At 42.3% G+C, this 22,261-nt stretch overlaps 1 protein-coding gene across 2 annotated transcripts; it reads left to right on the top strand.

The window, feature by feature from the left end:
• Nucleotides 1-1,309: 1,309 nt before the first annotated feature.
• LOC309395874 (carboxypeptidase inhibitor SmCI-like) lies at nucleotides 1,310-17,743 on the top strand. 2 transcript variants are annotated; one of them, XM_081960501.1, is made up of 7 exons: nucleotides 1,310-1,376; nucleotides 2,883-3,050; nucleotides 8,157-8,336; nucleotides 12,180-12,389; nucleotides 15,631-15,798; nucleotides 16,638-16,805; nucleotides 17,291-17,743. In XM_081960501.1, the coding sequence occupies exons 1-7, from the start codon at nucleotides 1,322-1,324 to the stop codon at nucleotides 17,293-17,295; spliced, it is 954 nt and encodes a 317-aa protein (XP_081816627.1). In that variant the 5' UTR covers nucleotides 1,310-1,321; the 3' UTR covers nucleotides 17,296-17,743. The 2 variants fall into 2 exon arrangements, with proteins under 2 accessions (XP_081816627.1, XP_081816626.1); XM_081960500.1 differs by having other exon boundaries at nucleotides 12,174-12,389.
• The last annotated feature ends 4,518 nt before the right edge of the window (nucleotides 17,744-22,261 follow it).

Raw genomic sequence — 22,261 nt, 5'->3', positions numbered from 1 at the left:
CATTCAGAAATGCAGGAAAGTGGGGTAAGTGCATAAAAGACAGAAAAACAGAGGGAATACATCTGGCCTTGCAGGTTTCTTTTCTACAAATTTGGGATAGGGAGTGCTCTGGAAGGAAGAAACATGCAACTCCATAACTGGTATATTGCTTTCATGACCAATATCCAAACACAACTGTCCTGATTGTTTTTCCTGTCTGGTTTCCTTGGGGGGCTTCCATCAGGCCAGAGTCAAAGTCGCAAGGCTTCAGGTCAGGAGATAAGGCACATGGAGTCTGTGGAAACCATCGGTTGTTGCCAATGGAGAGGCCTGAGCTCACTGCTCTCCTTAAATAGAAGCAGCTCCAGGGTTGCTTATTTGGAAGGATGAGGATCTCCTAATTGCTGGGCAGCACAAACTCATCATCCTGCAGCAGCTCAGTCTCCACATCAGAGGCTGAGCTGGCAACGATACTTAGTAAAATGTGGAGTAAAGATGGGATGGTGCACATTGACATGTTAGCATGTTGACATGCTGGAAGAAAGATGGATGGTGGTTTGGGCTCGATGAAGGAAGGGAAAATGACTGTAATAAGAGTAAGCTTTTGCCCAGTTTGTTATATGGAACTGAAAGTCGGGAAGCTTGGCGGGAAGACCTCAGAAAGGAAAACTCATGGAAATTGGATGTGTAAGTTATTTTTGTGGTGGAACAAGAAGCAACAGGGTCAAGTGTTTGTGGGGTGAAATAAATTCAAAAGTGAATGGAAGTGATTCCGTCAAGAAGAGTAAATAAATGGGAATCAAATTGCAAAACAAGTAAAAGGAGAAAAACCGAATAGTTACTGAGGAAAGCAAAGATTTAGAGTTGTGGCTGGATTAGAGGAGAGTCTGCAAAGAGATTAGACGCTTTTGCTGCATGAATACACAGCGGAATACGGAGAGGTGGTCATTCTAGTTTTTTCCCTTTTTATCTCTTTCCTCATGGCTTCAATTTATTAGGGTACATTTTGTTATTCATTTGTTACGTTCTATAAAGCCCTACCCATGGATGACAGGTGGAACTGTACCCAGGGTCGCTATGTGTGACTTCCTTGTTCCAACTACATGAATGAGCAATTGACTTTACAAGTCAATAAATGGACTTTTAGTGATTTTCTCACTATTCCCAGATGGTCTTTGGAGTAACCATTTGGCGATGTGAGCATTATTCAAATTTTGGGAAACGGGACCTTGGTGTTCCAAGTACTTGGATGCCCAGGTCTCTTTCCCTGTATGACAAAATATAAAATGGCTCAACTCAGCATTGGGTACTCATTGTCATCACCATGATGCATCTCAACTACATGCTCCTCATTTTTGGACTGCTCATATTTGGCTTTCAGGATGCCTCTTCTCAAGGTAGGTAGATAGGAGACCTTCCTTTCTCTGCACAACTACACGCAATCTGGTTGCAACCACCCCTTTCTCTTCCAAGACATGATCAAAGTAAGAACATAGTTGATGATGGAGGAGCCCCCAGAATATTATATTGGTTTTAGGAAGCTCTAAAGGGAATAAAAGTCCCTTTTCTGCAATATTCTCTGTCGGTCCATAGTTCTGGGGCAATTATTTTGGGATAGGAGCATTATTCAAATTTTGGGGAAGCGGAGATCCTGACACAGTATAAAAAGGCTAAATGAAATCTGAGTAGTATTTTTATTGCATTTCCTTCTATAAACCTTCCTATCAACAATATATTTTTCCTAAAACCTTCTGCTATTGTTTTTTGTACATCAACAAAGAGCAACAAATGCAGTGCAATGTATTTGTGCATGGGGATTTAAACAAAATATGAATCTTCCCACACTAAATGGACACTGCAAAGATTTAAACCTGGGTGAAAAGTAAATAAATGTCTTAGTAATCCCGCACTTTGAATATGGCATCCAGTTTTGGTCGCCAGGGTATAAAAACGATGTTGGGACTAGAAAGAGTGCAGAGAAAAGTATCAGAGATGATTAGGGACTGGAGGCTGAAACATATAAAGAATGGTTGCTGGAATTGGGTATGTCTGGTTTAAGGAAAAGAAGGATAAGGGGAGATTTGATAGCCATGTTTCAATATCTAAGTGGCTGTCACAAAGAAGAGGGGGTCAAACTATTCTCCTAAGCACCTGAAGACAGTACGAGAAACAATGGATGGAAAGTAAACAAGGAAAGAAGCAACCTAGAATTAAGGAGAAATTTCCTATCAGTCACAGCAATTAATCAGTAGAACAGTTTTTCTCCAGAATTTTGATTGACTCAACACTGAATGTTTTTCAGAAGACATTGTCTGAAATGATATAGTGTTTCCTGCCTGAGCAGGCGGTGGGACTAGAAGACCTCCAAGGTCCCTTCCAACTCTCTTATTCTGTGATTCTGTGATGTCTTCAGAGGAGAGGAAAAGGAATAGCCCACAAACAGACCCCACTTCCATTGTTCCTTCCCCCAATGTTGATTGAGTTTCTCCTTCAATCTGCTGGAATACAAGCCCCAACCTTCAAGCAAATGGAAGGACAGCTCTCCCTGATCTATCCCATAAGTCTGGGATCCCACCAATGGAGGTCCGGAAGCCCTGTGCCTCTTCTTAGGGATGGAGGAGCTTGTGTTGTCCAGATGGCACTTCAGTTGCTTGTAGGGCTTCAAATGGCAATGACACAAAGTGGAGCATCTCATCGTGGGAGGGCAGGCAAAGCGTTTCACTTTCTCTGAGGTTTAGGGAGGTTTTCTCAGGATCTAATTTTCCAATAAATGCTCCTTTGTTCCTTGTGCCCTGCACTCTGGAGTCAGAATCCAGTATATTCTCATGTGATGATCTTCTGGGGTTCCTTAAGAGGGACAGTCTGTTTTAATTTCTTCTTTTCACTTTCACATGTGTCTCCAGAGATATGTCAACTTCCCCCAGAAGTAGGAAAATGCAAAGCTTCATATCCTCGGTTTTTTTTCAATGCAGTAAGTGGGAGATGTGAGATGTTCATTTATGGTGGATGTGAAGGGAATTCAAACAACTTCGTAACTATGAATCAATGCAAAGCTACATGTCGACGTTTAGGTAAGGAAGAAATTTTCATCTTTGTCTCAGCACATTATTAAAACAAATGACATTTTAGGCTTGTCCGACAATCAATTACCTGAAAACTCTTTAGCCCTAAAGTTAATTTAATCCCTGGACTAGTGAGGAGTTTATCAATGGGCGCAATCTGCAAAATCCGGAAATCTTTTAAAATGGTAAAAATGCAAAAAGATACTCCGTAAAGAAGTGCCATTAAGTGAATGAAATTGGGAAGTTGGGAAAAGATCCCTTCCAACCTTCATATTCTGTGATTCTGTGATGTCTTCACAGGAGAGGAAAAGGAACAGCCCACAAATACATCCCAATTCCAGGTGTCTCTTCCCCCAATGTTGACTGAGTTTCTGCAAAGCCCATCAACCACGGTTAGACTGAATAAGCCAGGGATTGCTCCTTCGATCAGCTCTACCTAAGATCCCATTCATCCTTTTTGAGTCAGTCCACTTTGCTGCCCAGGGAACAACTGAGCCAAACCGCTTCTGCCCGGCAGCGCCCCCCCCTGCACCCGACCCTTAAGCCAACTGATGGTATGCAACCGGAGCCGACTGGGCGCAAAGCTGGGGTGACAACAAGCCTCCGAGGTCGCCCACCTGCCTGCTTGCCCAGCGCTCGCTCAGCCGCCCCCTGGATGCAGCTAGTCACCGGCGACTGGAAAGCGAAGTCGTCCAACACCTGTTTGCCCAACGCTCACTCAGAGACTTCCTACACACCCAGCCCCCCCAATATCCCCCCGCCTGGGCGCAGTCGCTCACCATCTGCCGGAAAGCGAGATTGCCCACCTGCCAGCTTGCTCAGTGACCCCCTTACCCACCTATCCCATCCTCCTTCCCATTGTGACCCCACCGGCTGGGCTCAGACACTCGCTGGCTCTTTCTTTTTCTGTTTCCAAACTAAGCCCTGGTTGGTTGGTTGGTTGGTTGGTTGGTTAAAGTGCGGGTTGGATCCTAATGCTCCATCACTGGAGGCTTTTAAAAGGCAGAACTTTGCAGCCGGCTGGCAAAGAAAGCTCTCAGCTGTGACCGGTGCCGCTGCGGCTCTTGCCAGCTGGGTGGGCAAAGGGAGCAGGCGGTGACTGCGTCCACGGTCTGGCGCGAGCTGGTGGCCTGGTTTAGGAAGGTGGGGAGCGGCTTGCCAGGGCGGCAGCTGTGACAGCCATGGGAGCAGCGCTCCTTCTCGCCTGTGATAGGCCTGCCCTGAAGTTGCAGCCGCAGCACCTCACTCCTTGGTTTTCTTTCCTCATAAAAGTTTTTTATTTTTTCCTTTCAAATACATCCACAAAGATACATTCTTACAGATACTATTAACATTTATCTATTATTTATCAACATTTATCACTATCTTCTTACAAATATAAAAAAACAGCTGGGGGCAATTTCTTGCCCTGTATCTCCATCTCCTTTTTGCAACAACCCTACTCCTTCCGTCTTCTCAATCTCCCTTCTCTGCCTTCTTCTTTCCTCCTCTCCTTCCTTTTTCTCCTTCCCCTCTCTTTCCCCCACTCCTCCTCTCTTCTCCTCCTCCTTCCCTTCTCTCCTACTGTTCCCCGCCCTTACTTCCTCTCCTTTACCCTTTCTACCTTTCCTTCCTCATCCTCCCTCCTTTCCGTTGTTGCCCTCGCTTATTTCCTTTCTCGGATGGATTCTTAGGGTGGCATTCCAGCGACCCCAACTTTCTATTTACATAAAAATAATTTTCTCTACAACATTTTACTTCCCAATAATAAATCCACTTGTACTGTTTTTGGCTTGTATACTTGTATTTTAATGCTTTTCTATTTTTCCCTCAAATTCCCCAATTTGGTAATATGTCACCTGAGTTCTTTATTCTATGCTCTTTTCCTTTCTCTTTCTCATTTGTATCTCTTTTCTAATCAATTGTAAAATCACCCCCATGTCCTGTGGTACACTGATTCCTCTTTGTCCTTTATTTTCAATGTCAACCTATTCATTTCTGCACAATCCAATATATTTTTTGTTATCTCTTCTTCTGATGGGTTTTTATCTGTTTTCCAATTTTGTGCAAATACAATTCTAGCTGCTGTTGTTATGTGTACAATCAAATGTTTATTTTCTTTGCTATATTTCTCTGGTAGAATACCCAATAAAAATACCTCTTGTCTGAGCGCTATATGTTGATGTACCATTTGCCATCACTTTTGCTTGTTGTAAATGCAGTTTGTATTCTTCCTTCGGCACAAACTGACCAACAAAGCACTAAGGCAATGAATAAATGGTTAGAGCTGCAACCCTGTGCTTCCCACCACTTTTTATAGCTACATTGGTAATTAAGATAAGCCACACCCTATGTGTGCACACACCCATCACCTTATGACCCAGAGCAAAACCACCTGGCAATTAATCATGGATTGTTAGCAGGAGTTTCTTCAGTTTGTGTAGGTGGAACGGTGAGTCTTGGCAGCTGGCCCAATCTTCTCCCCTGAATGGCAGCTCCAGGCCTCTGAGATGGCCAGAGCTGACACCATCATTTGCAATTGCATTATCATAAATTGCCAATTTACATTATTGAAGGCTTTCTGCGCATCCAAAGACAATGATGCCATTTACTTCTCCGAATGTGCTTCATAATATTCTGACGTGTTCAATATAATCTTCATATTATCTCTGATCTGTCTCTTGGGTAGAAAACCATTTTGATCTGGATGTATAAATTCATTTAACAGTCTTTTGAGTCTTTCCGCCATTATTGATACAAACATTTTGTAATCCATATTTAGTAAAGAAATTGGTCTATATTTGCTGCAAATCTGATTCTTCTTTTGGGATAAGCATTACATATGCCTCTGACCAAGAGTCCGGTATTTTTGCTTCCACTCATTAAATACTTCCAGCATTATGTTGCTTAGCACATCTTGCAGTGTTTTATAACATTCCACGGGCAATCCGTCTGGGCCTGGTGTTTTCCCTTTTTGTTGTCTATTTATTCCTTTCATCATTGTTATTCTCTCTTCCAGTGCCTTTAAAAAATTTTCTGGGATCACTTTTTCTAAGTATTGTTTTACCTTTTCTTCTGCCACTGTCTCCCACTGATAGTTTCTTTTAATAATTTTCTACTATTTTTTTCTTTTCTTCATTTTGGTAACAAGTATTTCCTTCTTGATCTGTTAGTTGATTCATAATTTTTCTTTCTTTCCCCTTTTTCATCTTATACCATCGTCCTAGTTTATTTGCATTTTCAAAAAAGATTTGTCTTGTTGTTCTTATTTTATTTGCCACTTCTTCATTTTCCATTAAATTCAGTTTATGTTTTTGTAGGTTCATCAGATTTTTAACTTTTGTGTTTTGTGGATTTTTCTTAATTCTATCTCCAATCATAATCTCCTTTATCTTCTTTCGTGTTTGTCTATTCTGTTTGTTCCTTTTTCCTGAACATGTCATTACCAGTCCTCTAATATATGCTTTGCTGGTATCCCACACATTCTCCAGTGTGTTCCTTCTGTTTTCTTTAAAGAAAAGGTTTAGTTATTTCTCCATATATTGCTGGAATTTCTTTTCATTTAGTAAATTTTGATTTAATGTCCATCTCATTCTCTTTCTCTGACTTTTCCACATTATTGTTACTGGATTGTGATCTGCCCATGTATTCATTTCTATATCAATCTTATATGTTTTGGCAATTAGGCCTATTGTCATCTAAATCATGTGTATTCTTGACCACGACATATGTCTATTTGAATAAAATGCACATTGTTTTTCTTTCAAATGCCTTCTTCTCCACACATCTTGTAAACTTAATTCACCCATCATTGTAAAAAATGTTTTAGGAAGAGTTCTCCTTAGCTTTTTATTCAGCTTTGTACTTTTATAATCCAACTCGTTATTTACCATCTCATTAAAGTCTCCTAATATACATTGCTCATACTCTATTATCTTTTTTATGTAATTTCCTGTAAAATTCTTCTTGGTTCTCATTTGGTGCATATATTGCCACCATCAATGTTTTTTTTTACAATTCATCATTATTTCCACTATCAATATTCTCCCCTCATCTTCAAATATTTGCTTTGATTGTATTGTCTTTTTGATATATAGTGCTACTCCTATTTTACTTTGATCAGCAAGTGTCATGTATAAGTTCTCCAATTTTGGATAGTCCAAAATTTTTTTGTGTTGTTTTTTTATATACACTTCTTGCAGGCATATTATATCTAATTTCAATTTCTCTCATTTGTTAAATGTCCTTCCCCCTTTTATGCTAGAATTTAGTCCATTTATGTTTACTGAAACCATTTTTATTTCTTCTTCCATTCCATTTTATTTCTTCTTACCTGTTTGTAGGTTTAGTTGATCTAGTTGCTCTTAACTTTCTTTGTTCTTTCACTTCTTTTGCTCTTGCTCCTGCTGGCACACTGAGCCATGCCGCAGGGTTGGTCTGGTCCTGTCCAGCATGTTGCACCTCCCTCCCAGCCTTCGCCTGCGCCTCCATGCCATTTTCAGGCATACAAAATGTGGGAGATCCTAGCTGCAGTTTACTCATGAGCACCATTGGCCGGGAGAGGTAGGGAGAAAGGCCAATGGTGCTCACGAGTAAACTGAGGCTCCTAAGTGGGATTGAGCCAGGGGTGGGTTCCGGCTGCCACTACTGCTGGTTTGCTCAGGGATGTGTCATGTGCCTGCTCACACAGTGCAAAAAAGTTACTCTGCACATCTGCAGAAGGTGAAAACAAGATGGTGGCACGTAAAGTGCCACTGAGAAAACTGGTTTGGGGGCTGTGGCAGGCTTGGGTCGCTGTCAGTTTCAGCTGCCCAGGCTGCCAAGTAACTATCAGTTCAGCCGAACTGGTCCGAACCGGTAGCAAGCCACCTCTGGTCCTGACTACACTTCAGTTCCTTGGAGGGCTTCAAATGGCAATACCTTAAATTGGAGTGTCTAATTGTGGGAGGGCAGGCAAAGTGTTCCCCTTACTCTGAGGTTAAAGCAGGATATCTCAGGATTTAACTTTCCAATAAATGCTCCATTGTTCATTCTGCTCTGCACTCTGGAGTCAGAATCCAATATATTCTCATGGGATGATCTTCTGGGGTTTCTTAAGAGGGACTGTCTGTTTTGATTTGTTGTTTTTACTTTCAGCTTTATCTCACATAATATGTCGACTTCCCAAAGATAAAGGAGTGTGCAAAGCTAGGTTTCGTAACTATTATTTCAACACAACAACTGAGAGATGTGAAGAATTCTATTATGGTGGATGTAAAGGGAATATGAACAACTTCCCAACTATTCATCAATGCAAAGCTACATGTGAAAGTTCTGGTAAGGAAGAAATTTAAATCTTTGCACAGGCACATTATTAAAACATACGGCAATTTAGGCTTGTCCATCAATCAATGATCTGAAAACTCTTTAGTCCCAAAGTTAATTTAATCTCAGTTCTGCAACTGAGGAGGACTGAGGAGTTTATCAAGGAGCCCAATCCACAAAATCAGGAAATCTTTTAAAATGGTAAAAATGAAAAAAGACATTTCATAAAGAAGTGCCATAAAACGAATGTGAAAAAAATTGGGAAATGAGGAGAAGAAGTGCTCCCTAGCTAAGGATCAGATAAACGCAAGTTGTTGTCCATAACTGAATAACAGACAACAAAAGAAACTTAGCAAGGATTCACCCTAACTTATCAGGCAGTTAAAATGAGATAGTGGGAGTTTTGTACTTTCAGATTCACACGATTCTGTTAATGCAGCCTCCCAAATAGACCGTCATTCTGTCTATTTGTGAGGCTGCAATAATAGAATCCCATGAGTCTGAAAACTCACTGTTTTTCCTGTTTGGTTTGCCTTGGGGACTTACATCAGGCCAGAGTCAAAGTCGCAAGGCTTTATGTCAGGAGGCAAGGCAAACGGAGTCTGGGGAAACCATCGATTGTTGCCAATGGAGAGGCCTGAGGCTGAGCTCACTGCTTTCCTTTAATAGAAGCAGCCTTCCGGTTGCTTATTTGGAAGGATGAGGATCTCCTAGTTGCTGGACATCATAAATTCCTCATCCTGCAGCAGCTCAGTCTCCACATCAGAGGCTGAGCTGGCAATGATACTTAGTAAAATGTGGAGTAAAGATGGAATGATGCACATTGACATGTTAGCATGTTGAAATGCTGGAAGAAAGATGGACGGTGGTTTGGGCTCGACGAAGGAAGGGAAAATGACTGTAAGAAGAGTAAGCTTTTGCCTACTTTGTTATATGGAACTGAAAGTCAGGAAGCTCAGCAGAAAGACTCCAGGAAGAAAAACACATGGAAAAGAGGTGTGTAAACTATTTTTTTTTTGTAGAGCAAGATGGAACGATCAAGCATTTGTGGGGTGAAATAAATACAAAAGTGAATGAAAGTGATTCAGTGAAGAAGAGTAAATAAATGTGAATCAAATTGCAAAACAAGTAATACAATACAATACAATATTAGAGTTGGAAGGGACCTTGGAGGTCTTCTAGTCCAACCCCCTGCCTAGGCAGGAAACCCTATACCGTTTCAGAGAAATAGCTATCCAACATCTTCTTAAAGACTTCCAGTGTTGGGGCATTCACAACTTCTGGAGGCAACTTCTGTTCCACTGATTCATTGTTCTCACTGTCAGGAAATTTCTCCTCAGTTCTAAGTTGCTTCTCTCCTTGATTAGTTTCCACCCATTGCTTCTTGTTCTACCCTCAGATGCTTTGGAGAATAGTTTGACTCCCTCTTCTTTGTGGCAACCTCTGAGATATTGGAACAATGCTATCATGTCTCCCCTAGTCCTTCTTTCTCTTAAGCTAGACATACCCAGTTCCTGCAACCGTTCTTCATATGTTTTAGTCTCCAGTCCCCTAATCATCTTTGTTGCTCTTCTCTGCACTCTTTCTAGAGTCTCCACATATTTTCTACATCGTGGCGACCAAAACTGAATGCAGTATTCCAAGTGTGGCCTTACCAAGGCATTATAAAGTGGTATTAACACTTCACGTGATCTTGATTCTATCCCTCTATTGATGCAGCCTAGAACTGTGTTGGCTTTTTTGGCAGCTGCTGCACACTGCTGGCTCGTATTTAAATGGTTGTCCACTAGGACTCCAAGATCCCTTTCACAGTTATTACTGTTTAGCAAGGTACCACCTATACTGTACCTGTGCATTTCGTTTTTGTTGCCTAAATGTAGAACCTTACTCTTTTCACCATTGAATTTCATTTTATTAGATAGTGCCCAATGTTCAAGTTTGTCAAGATCCTTCTGTATCTTAAGCCTATCTTCTGGAGTGTTGGCTATTCCTGCCAGCTTGGTATCATCTGCAAATTTGATGAGTTCCCCATTTATTCCCTCATCCAAATCATTGATGAAGATCTTGAAGAGTACTGGGCCTAAAACAGAGCCTTGGGGTACTCCACTGCATACTTCCCTCCATGTAGATGCAGTTCCATTGAGAACTACACGTTGAGTGCAGTTGGTCAGCCAGTTACGAATCCATCTGGTGGTGATGCTGTCTAACCCACATTCTTCTACTTTATCTAGTAGTAGGTTATGGTCTACCTTATCAAAAGCCTTACTGAAGTCCAAGTAAACTATATCAACGGCATTCCTCTGGTCCACTAATTTTGTCACATTATCAAAGAATGTAAAAGGAGAAAAACCAAATAGTTAATGAGGAAGGCAAAGATTTAGAGTCATGGCTGGATTAGGGAAAGTCTTGAAAAAGATTAGACACTTTTATTGTGTAAATACACAGCCGAGTACAGAGATTGCAAAAACAAAGATGGTTTGCAAGGATAGAAAGAAACAGAGTGAGGGGAGATGGTCATTCTAGTTTTTTCCTTTTTATCTCTTTCCTCGTGGCTTCAATTTAATTAGGGTACATTTTGTTATTCATTTGTCACGCTCTATACAGCCCTACCCATGGATGACAGGAGGAGTTGTATCCAGGATCCCTATGTTTGACCTCTTTGTTCCAACCACATGAATGAGCAATTGACTTTACAAGTCAATAAATGGACTTTTACTGGTTTTTAATAACATTCACATTTCTCACTATTCCCAGATGGTCTCTGGAGTAACCATTTGGCGATGTGAGCATTATTCAAATTTTGAGGAACGGGACCTTGGTGTTCCAAGTACTTGGATGCCCAGGTCTATTTCCCAGTTGGATAAGGTATAAAATGGCTCAACTCAGCATTGGGTACTCATTGTCATCACCATGATGCATCTCAACTACATGCTCCTCACTTTTGGACTGCTCATATTTGGCTTTCAGAATGCCTCTTCTCAAGATACGTAGATAAGTAGATGGGTATGTCTGGTTTAATGAAAAGAAGGACTAGGGGTGATATGATAGCAGTGATCCAATATGTAAGAGGTTGCCACAAAGAAAAGGGGGTCAAGCTATTTTCCAAAGCACCTGAAGGCAAGACAAGAAACAACGGATGGAGACTAATCAAGGAGAGAAGCAACCTCAAACTTCCTGTCAGTTACAGCAATTAATCAGTGGAATAATTTTTCTCCAGAAATGCTTCAAAACTGAAAGTGTTTCAGAAGACATTTTCTGTAATGGTACAGGGATTCCTGCCTGAGCAGGCGGTGAGACTAGAAGACCTCCAAGGTCCTTTCCAACCCTCTTATTCTGTGATTCTATGATGTCTTCAAAGGAGAGGAAAAAGAACAGCCCACCCACACACCCCACTTCTAGGTGTCCCCCCCCCACTGTTGATTCAGTTTCTGCTTCAATCTGCTGGAATACAAGCCCTAACCTTCAAGCAAATTGAAGGACAGCTCTCCCTGACCATTTTCCCAGTCCATCCCATAAGTCTGGGATCCCACCAATGGAGGTCTACAAGCCCTGTGCCTCTTCTTAGGGATGGAGGAGCTTGCATTGTCCAGATGACACTTCAGTTCCTTGGAGGGCTTCAAATGGCAATGACACAAAGTGGAGCGTCCCATCGTGGGAGGGCTGGCAAAGCGTTTCACTTTCTCTGAGGTTTAGGGAGGTTTTTTCAGGATCTAATTTTCTAATAAATGCTCCAGAGTTCATTTGTGCCCTGTTTGTGCCCTGCACCTTGGAGTCAGAATGTGGTATATTCTCATGTGATGATCTGGAGTTCCCTAAGAGGGACAGTCTGCTTTAATTTCTTCTTTTTAGCTTCAGTTATATCTGACATGGCCTTTTTCCCTGCACGTGAATCTGAAGAGATATGTCAACTTCCCAAAGATGAAGGATCATGCAACGTTAAGTTGAATAGTTATTATTTCAACCCAGAAACTGGGACATGTGAACTATTCTCTTATAGTGGATGTGGAGGGAATGTAAACAACTTTGCAACTATCGCTCAATGCAGTGGCACATGTAAACCTTCTGGTAAGGAAGAAATTTTAATCTTTGCCTCGGCAGGTTACAAATGGCATTTTAGTCTTCACCGACAATCAATGATCGGAAAACTCTTTAGTCCTAAAGTTAATTTAATCTCATTTCTGCAATCCATGTCCTGGACTAGTGAGGAGTTTATCAATGGGCGCAATCTGCGAAATCAGGAAATCTTTTTAAATGGTAAAAATGCAAAAAGAAATTTCATAAAGAAGTGCCATAAAGCAAATGTGAATGAAATTGGGAAATGAAGAGAAAAAATTAATGTATAAATTATACTTAACGTATAAATGCGCTGCTGGCAGCTTTTTAAGAACCTGATACACCAGAGTTACATGCTCCTCCATGGTTTTGGTATAAGGATATCGTCTAAATAGACAAGTACCCCTTGGTACAAATGCTGATGCAGCACCTCATTGACGAGCTCCTTGCTGCACAAAGGACATAACCTAGAACTGGTAACTGCCTAGGGAACAGTTGAAGGCCTTCTTCCATTCATCACCAGCCTGAATGTGTACCCTATAGTATCCCTCCCTGAGATGTAATTTTATGAATATGCGTCCTTCTGCTAACCGGGCCTTTCATTAAACGGAGAGGGTATAGGTGTTCCACACAAATAGCATTGATCCCCCGGAAGTCGACACAAGCGTAAACCTCCATCCTTTTTATCTTGGAAAAGAAAGGGGGTGGCTACCCTTGATCTAACTGGCTGAATAAAGCCCCTCTTCCAGTTCTTTTCTATGTATGCCCTCATCTCTTCTAGCTCTTGTGGGATCATGGAATACATTCGGGGCTTTGGCAGTTTAGCCCCAGGGAGAAGTTCCACAGCTCAATCCACGGGACGGTGAGGGGGCAAGGTATCACACTCCCGTTCACTAAATACATCTTTTAAGTCCACATATATCTGAGGGAGCTGCTCCTCCCCAGCTACCTGTGCTGATTGCACAGTAGCCCGCAGTCCTACTGGCCTTCGGGCCAGGGTTTGCACTTCATGAGGAGGGGGGGCAGGCCCGAGCCCTATCCTGGGATGCCTACTACCACCACCCCACCATAACATGTCCAACACCCCACTTGTCCAACCACAACAGACCTAGCACAATTTCTTCTGTGATTTTTGGAACCACTACAAAATGCAGGACCTCCCGATGGCAGCCTATCTGCAATACCACCTGATCAGTCACATGTGTGGCTGGTTGGACAACCAATAACAACCCACCCATCTGTTCAAAATGGATCGTCTTGGGCAACCTCCTGAGTCCTACCCCTAGGCTTACAGTCATGGTTGCGTTCATTAAGCAGTGAGTGCATCCTGAATTGATCAGGGCTGTACATTGTCACTGCTTGGCTGCCTCTACAACTACCAGAATCATGAAAGGTTTGATCGGCTTACTTACCATCAGGTCGGAATCTTCCTCTCTGTCACTGCCACTGTTGTTCAGTATCCCCTGGTGGGCTGGAGCCAACAGATGTAGGATTTGGTTGGCTCGCCTTACTTGATTTCTCCTGGCTGACCTTCACACTCTTCTGTCCATCCCCTTTTTCATGCTTGGCATACGGATGGATGCTCTGGGGCTGGTATCAGGGCACTTTGCCACTTGATGTCCCAACTCCCGCATCAGAAACACATCATGGGGGCCTGGACGGATGTTGTCTGTCCAACTGGGGTTGGGGAAGGAGGTTTCACCATGGAGGTTGCTGTGGGTGGTGAGGGTTTTGGGGCAAAGCTAGTAAGATGCATCTGTGGCAGTCTTTGTCCTCGTGTGCCCCACTCCCTTTCTGGCTTATCCATTCAGTCAAGACCGGCCTTGAAGTGGTGAACCACTAACCTTTCAGGCCAATCCTGCACTTTGCCAGCCAGATGCAGGAACTCTCTAATGTATCCAGCTACTGGCCTCCTTCATTGTCTTACAGTCAACAATCCCCTTCTGCCTGCTGGGTCCTGGTGGTATCTTTGAACCTCTCATGTAGTGCAACCAGGCACATGCCAATATCCCTGAGTTCCACAGCATGATTCCCGTACAGGTCAGTCACCCAATCTGCAGCCTCTCCATCCATCACTGCTGTCACGGCAATCACCATGTCCCACTGTGACGTGTACAGATGGCCCTAACGGTCCATGTGATTTAACACCTGGCCTAAGAAGAGGGTCACTCTTCCCAGGCTCCCATCAAATGTCACCCGCACTGCCATTGGATCCTAGCATCCTGTCACTTCAGGTCCATAACCAGCTGGAGACTCCCCTCTGCATGAGGAGGGTGTTGGGTCCATAGCTTTCCCCCTCTGCTCGCTTCCTGAATGGGTCCCAGGTAGCCTGGGATATCCCTAGTCTGGGCTGTTGGTCTCCTACTCTTGGGGTCCCTTGTGCACCATACAACTTCTGGGCCAGTTATCTGGGATGTCCAGTGAGTCCCGTCGCAATGTCTCTCCAACCACTGCCCGTCCTGGCTCTCGGAAGCCCACTGCCCAAACATTTCATGCTGCAACTCTATGGTCCGGCTGCCCACTGCTGTGAAGATACTCCAATCATCATCTGATAGCTGCCTTTCACGCCATTGGACAAAAGGTGGAAAGCAGGCTAGTGGGATGGGTAGGGAATGGGGATTTTGCAGTATCCTTCCCCTGCCACACCCCCAAAGCCACATCATGCCCACCAAGCCATGCCCACAGAACTGGAAGTAAAAAAATTGAATCCCACCACTGGTCCCTTCCAACCCTCTTATTCTGTGATTCTATGATGTCTTCAAAGGAGAGGAAAAGGAACAGCCCACCCACACACCCCACTTCCAGGTGTCCCTCTCACCAATGTTGATTGAGTTTCTCCTTCAATCTGATGGAATACAAGCCCCAACCTTCAAGCAAATGGAAGGACAGCTCTCCCTGATCCATCCCATAAGACTGGGATCCCACCAATGGAGGTCCGGAAGCCCTGTGCCTCTTCTTAGGGATGGAGGAGCTTGTGTTGTCCAGATGGCACTTCAGTTGCTTGGAGGGCTTCAAATGGCAATGACACAAAGTGGAGCATCTCATCGTGGGAAGGCAGGCAAAGCGTTTCACTTTCTCTGAGGTTTAGGGAGGTTTTCTCAGGATCTAATTTTCCAATAAATGCTCCTTTGTTCCTTGTGCCCTGCACTCTGGAGTCAGAATCCAGTATATTCTCATGTGATGATCTTCTGGGGTTCCTTAAGAGGGACAGTCTGTTTTAATTTCTTCTTTTCACTTTCACATGTATCTCCAGATATATGCCAACTTCCTGCAAAAAAAGGATATTGCAAAGCTTTGTTTCATCGGTATTTTTTCAATGCAATACGTGGACGATGTGAGAAATTCATTTATGGTGGATGTTCAGGGAATGACAACAATTTTGCAACTAAGAATCAATGCAAAACTACATGTAAAAGTTCTGGTAAGGAAGAAATTTAAATCTTTGCTTTGGCACATTATTATAACAAATGGCATTTTAGTCTTGTCCGTCAATGAATGATTTGAAAACACTTTATTTATTTATTTTGTCAATCGTTTACAAAATAATAGACATAAGAATAAACATGAGTATGAATGAAATAGGTACAAATATATGGGGACAGTGGGACAAGAATGGTAGGCATGACCTCTCAGAAATGGGGTGAGGTCAATAGTAGATAGTTTAAGGTTAAAGTTATGGGGATTTAAAAATGTAACAACAGAGTCAGATAGTGCATTCCAGGCATTAACTCCTCTGTTGCCGAAGTCGCATTTTCTGCAATCAAGTTTGGAGCAGTTTATATTGAATTTGTATCTGTTGTGTGCTCTTGTATTATTGCAGTTGAAGCTGAAGTAGTCATTGACTGGTAGGACGTTGTAGCGGATAATTTTTTGTACTACGCTTAAGTCCAACTTTAGGCGGCATAGTTCTAGGTTGTTCAAGCCCAAAATTTCAAGCCTGGTGGTGTATTCTGTTGCGAGTAGAGACGTGTAGTACTCTTCTCGTGAAATACCTCTGGTCTCACTCAATTGTATTAATGTCCAATAAACAGTGCAGATTCCAGACAGATGGGCTGCCACAATTGGAAAGGAAAGGTTTTGTATGCCCTAGTTAGCAATACAATATTACCAGAGGAGAAGCTTTGTAAGATTAGGTTAACAACTCTTCATGCCTTTTTGGCAATGCTGTGACAGTGAGCTCTAGTGTTTAAATTGTTTGATATGAGTACTCCAAGGTCCTTGCATTTAATTTGTTGTTTTTACTTCCACATGTATCTCCAGTGATATGTCAATTTCCCAGAGAGGAAGGATGGGGCGAAGGTTTGAATCCTCGTTTTTATTTCAATGCAGCAACTGGGAGATGTGAGGAATTCACTTATGGTGGATATGGAGGGAATAGCAACAACTTCGCAACTATGAAACAATGCAAAGCTAAATGTAAATTTTCTGGTAAGGAAAAATGTTAATCTTTGCCTTGGCACACCATTAAATTATTGGCATTTTAGTCTTTCCTTCAATCAGTGATCTGAAAACTCTTTAGTCTTAAAGTTAATTTAATCTCGGTTCTGCCCTGGACTAGTGAGGAGTTTATCAATGGGCGCATTCCGCAAAATCAGGAAATCTTTTAAAATGGTAAAAATTCAAAAAAAAAAAAAAACCATTTAATAAAGAATTGCCATAAAGCAAGCTTGTTTTTCTGCAAAGAGATCTGTGAGGACTTCTACACTCAATTGTTAAAAGAGGAAATAAGAGAAACAGTGGAGGGATCTATATTTAGAGAGAAAACACACTAAGGTCCGTATCTCATTCTGACTACGTTCATTTTTCCTGCTGAGGAGGGGGCTGCCCTACAAGCGAGAGCAGACTAAGGAACCAATGACATACTTGCCTCTCCTATTGCTGGCAATTTGATTTTGATTCTGTTTCCTTTCCAGGATAATGTTGACTCCAATTCCTGATCTCACTGATGCGATCCTTTGAGGGACGGAGTGGATTCAGCAGCTGAGGAAGAAATCCAAACTTCTACAGTGCTTGCCACTAAAACACCTTGCATGCGTCCGATTCTAAGCATGCCCTTAAATAAACATATTACTGCTTTGACACGCTAATATCCGGTTTCTGAAGTAGAATTTGTACTGCTCTTTTTATTCCGTCATGCTATCAACCACACTGCAAATAGGACACCCCAATCCACAGTATTCCATGAATGTATCAGATTCAAGAAATATTCAAAAGTGCTTAATTGTAGTAGAGAATACGAAGCATCTGATCTGCCAGGAATATTGGCTTGGCCTTCCTCCCCACCAGACAATCAATTTGAGATATATCAGTCAGGAAGTGCACTCAGGGTTCAAGGATAATGAAAATCATAAGTGTAGGCAAAAGATTGTAAAACTTGTAATATAGGTTCTTTTCCAACTTTTTCCACGTGCGTTCCATATATCAATTACACTATTTCTTACTCTTTGCTATGTTCTATGTAGCAGTATTTAACCAGTGTGAACTAGCAGTGGGTTGCCCATTTTTTTACTACCAGTTTGGACACGCTCCCGTGTGAGCTCCCATGCAGCGCTTCTGTGCATGTGCAAAAGTGTCCTCGTAGATGGGTGGAGCCTTCCGCCGCCACTACTACCGGTTCAGCCGATCCGGGCAAACGGGGAGCAACCCACCTCTGGTGTGAACAGTTTGTAGTTATAGCACAACTCTGCTCAAGGACCCTATTTATGAACTCATGCTTCCAAGTACATGAATGTCCAGCTATATTTTCAGTTATATTTCAGCTATATTTCCCTAAAGTGCCGTGATGGCAAACCTATGGCATGCGTGTCACAGGTGGCACATGGAGCCATTTGTTTGTCAGCTACAGCGCCTGACTTCGACTTTCATTTTTGGCTGTTTTTCTCCCTCCAGAGGCTTCCCTGGAGGGGAACGCACAAACCGGAAGTTCGGGAACAGACTTCTGGGTTGCCAGTACGGCCGTTTTTCACCTTCTGGAACCTTTAGGAAGCTTCCCTGAAGCCTCTGGAGGGAGAAAAACGGCCCGACATGCAAACCGGAAGTCTGAACTTTCGGTTTGCACATTGGGTTGTTTTTCGCCCTCCAGAGCTTTCAGGGCAGCCTCCTGAAGCCTCCGGAGAGCCTCAGGGGGGGAGGTGTAGAGAGGCCATTTTTGCCCTCCCAGGGTCCTAGAAAGCCTCTGGCTTTCCATTGCACACCACGCCCCCCTGCGTTCCCCTCGCTTTTGGCACGCAATGGGAAAAAGGTTAGCCATCACTGCTATAGTGCAATATAAAAGTGCCTTGACACTAGGATATATTTCACTACATGCTCATTCAGACTTCTTCACTTTCTGGTTTCAGGATGCTTCTTGCCCAAATTTAGGGACCTTTCCCCAACCAACCCTCAAGCGGTGTGTATCCACATACAACCTTGTCTCTCTCTTTCCACACCCAAGTATGATGACATAGACGAAAATTGACCCTAAATTCCGTTGAAGATGTTACCTAGCCCGGTAAAGAAACATTCTGAAACCAATGCAGAAGCTCAGAGGATGAACCCTTCACCCTTGTACTGCATCCTCGAGCTACAGATAATCACCGCTATTGCATGGGAAAGAGATGGATAAACTATTTGTGTGGTAGAGCAAGAAGCAACGGGGTCAAGAGTTTGTTGACTGTAATAAATACAATAGTGAATGAAAATGATTCAGTCAAGAAAATTAATGGGAATAGAATTGCAAAACAAGTAAACAAAGAAAAAGTGAATGGTTCATGAGGAAAGCAAAGATTGAGAGTACCATGGCTGGATTTGATGCAAGCCTGGAAAGAAAGAGATGAGAACTTTCTTGTGGAAATAAACAGCAAAGTATGGAGGTGGTAAAAACAAAAAGTGGTTTGCAATGATAGAAAGAGAGAGAGAGGTGCAAAGTCATTGTAGCTTTTTCCTTTTTATCACTTTCCTCATTCCTTCAATTTAATTTGGGTACAATTCGTTACTCATTTGCTACACGCTATATAGCACTGTTTATGGATGATTAGTGGAGCTGTACTCAGGGTCCCTAGACATGACCTCCTTGTTTCCAACTACATGAATGCCCAGGTCTACTTCCCTATTGAGCAATCTATAAAATAGCTCAACTCAGCAACGGATATTTTCACAACCATGATGTATTCAAGCTACATGCTACTCACTTTTGGATTGCTCATTTTCTGCTTTCCAGATGCAGGTAGATAAGACCTTTCTTTTCCCTCCAGCCCTACATGCAATCCGCTTGCAAATGTTCCCTCCCATTCCAAGATATGATCACATTAACAACATGCTTGATGGCAGAAGAGCCCCCAGAATATGATGTTGATTTTAGGAAGTTCCTTCTGGAATGGATCATCCAAGACACACAGATTAATAACCTACCCACCTACCCCCAGTATTCCCAGTCCTTAGTTCTGAGGAAACCATTTTGGGATGCGAGAATTTTTCAAATATTGGGGAACTAGAGATCCTATCATACTATAGAAAGGTTAAACTAAATCTCAGTAGAAGTTTTCTTGCATTATGTTCTGTAAATTTTCTTACAAAGTAGATATTCTTCCGTACAGCTTTTTTCAATCAATAAGGACAACAGAGGCAAAGCAATGCATTTCGGAACTGGGATATAAATAACATACGAATTTCCCAACCAAACAGATGCCACAAATATTTAAACATGGATGAAGAAAAGGTATGTGTAAAGTCTTTGGAAGAGAAAGGAAGGGAATAAGAAAGGGACACTACCAGGCGTCCCTCCTGCCAGTTTTGAATGCCCAGCTCCAGAAGGGGTTTCTCCTTCAGTCTATGGAATACAATCCCTAACCCTCAAGCAAATGGGAGGAAAGCTCTCCCTGATGACTTTCTCATCCAGAACCCCCGACGTCTGGGATCTCAGGAATGGGGAGGGGGGTCTGGTAGACCTGGGGTCTTGTTATTAGTGGAACAGCTTGCATTGGCCAGACTGAACTTGTTCCTTGGAGGGCTTCCAGTGGAGCACTCTCATCATGGCAGAGCAGGGAAAGTGTTTTCATTTTCTCTGATACTGGGGGAGGATTTCTCAGGATCTACTTTTTTCAATAAATGCTCAAATATTCCTCTTGCTTTGCAGTTTGGAGCCAGAAGACACTATATTTTAATGCTTCTTCTTCTTGGTTGTCTTAAGAATAACAGTGTCAGGGTTCCATATAGCATTCAAAAGGAAATCAGAATCCAAAGCAAAATATTGCTCAAAGTTCCAATTTATTAACAGAGCCATGTTGGCACATCTGGGAAAACCAGAATCTGAAAGCTTCCAGGTTTTCCTCACTTACATGAAAGTTCAAGATCTTGCCCCCACACCCACAATCCCATCACATGGTCCAATCTCCCATTGCTATGCTGGCAGTTCCACCCATCCAGTTCCAGTCGGGTGCAGAGGTGCAAAGACAAAGGATGACCTTGGCTTTCTAGAAAGAATTTTGCTTTGGCTACACAGTAGATAACTCCATGCAATCCCCCCTCCCATTTTCCCAAAATAGAAAAAGGTATAGTAGAATAATAGAAAGTGTGGCAGGCCAAAGATCCAAAAGAAAACTGCAGGCCTGACAAACAGTCTGTCTCCTTCTCTTCTCCGACACCTTCAAATCCACATGCAGCTATATGTAAACGTTGGCATAAAAAAGGACCGTGCAAAACTTTTAATCTTCGTGTGTATTTCAGTGTAAAAGCTGGGAGGTGTGAATATTTCATTTATGGTGGATGTAAAGGGAATTAAAAAAAAATTCTTAACTTTGGCTGAATGCAATAGGAAATGTCAAAATTCTGGTAAGGAAGAAACTGAAATCTTTGCCTTTGCACAGAATTGTAACAAATGACCTCCACCATTGATCTGCAAACTCTTTAGTGACTTGAAGTTACCTTTATCTCAGTTTTGTAATCCAAGCCCTGGACTAGTGAGAGGAGAAACTGGGGCTTAAGAAATTTCATAAATAAGTGCCATAAAGATTTCTTGTTTTTCTTGTTTTCGTTGCAATTGGTTATGGGAACATTTCTGCACTCAATTGATAAAGGGGAACACCTTCAGATTAAACAAAATGCTGAAAAATCAAAGGAAATTATATATTCCCCACAGAAAAAGTCACATCAGTCAGTCAGAAGCCCTGATAGCACAGCAGTTAGAATGCAATATTGCAGACTAACTCTGCCCACAGTTTGGAGTTTCATCCTAGGGGTCTCAAGGTTGACTCAACCTTCCATCATTCCTAGGTCAGTTAAATGAGGACCCAGATTATTGGGGGCAATATGCTGACATTGCAAACTGCTCAGAGAGTGCTGTAAACCACTATAAAGCAGTATATAAATCTAAGTGCTATTCTTATTGTATTGCAAGCATGGAGCATGCAAGCAATATCTTTGTCCAAATTGCCCTGCAGTGCTTCATTTAAAAATGTATGATAAACATTTTAGCATTATATTACCATGAAAAGGTTTTCTTGCAAGATGCCAATGAATTTTCTTGCAGTATTTGGAGTGAGACTTCCACCTCTGTGGACCTGGCCTTACACATGACTTCTTGTTCAGTTATGAACCTTTGAGGACCTGTCTGCCTCTCTCTATATATAATAGAATTGGTGTCAAGCACAGAAAATCAAGAGTCCATGCAGTTCAAATGAATGTATAGATTATCTCTACAACAACCTGAACCACTAACAGTCAAAGCAAACTGTTGATAGATAAAAGTCAACAGAATTCAAGGTGGCCTGAATCTCTTGTGAGCACAAAGGGATTCGAGACTGATGATTCATTTGACCCCTCTAAGGAATCAAAGAAATAGTGTCCTTTTCTATTGTTGACAAGATTTTCATTCTGTCTCCTTTCCAGGATAAAACTGATTCTAACTC

This window comes from Natrix helvetica, assembly GCF_964273705.1.
Source record: "Natrix helvetica genome assembly, chromosome: 8".
Classification (NCBI taxonomy): domain Eukaryota; kingdom Metazoa; phylum Chordata; class Lepidosauria; order Squamata; family Natricidae; genus Natrix; species Natrix helvetica.
The sequence above is the reverse complement of the archived record's forward strand: the minus strand, read 5'-3'. Positions and strand labels throughout refer to the sequence as shown.

Excerpts from the sequence above, each read along its gene's own strand:
- LOC309395874 (XM_081960500.1), top strand. The coding sequence starts at position 1,322 with ATGCTCCTCATTTTTGGACTGCTCATATTTGGCTTTCAGGATGCCTCT. Across the intron at positions 1,377-2,882 it reads TCAGGATGCCTCTTCTCAAG|AGATATGTCAACTTCCCCCA; the intron begins GTAGGTAGATAG and ends ATGTGTCTCCAG. Across the intron at positions 3,051-8,156 it reads AGCTACATGTCGACGTTTAG|CTTTATCTCACATAATATGT; the intron begins GTAAGGAAGAAA and ends TTTTACTTTCAG.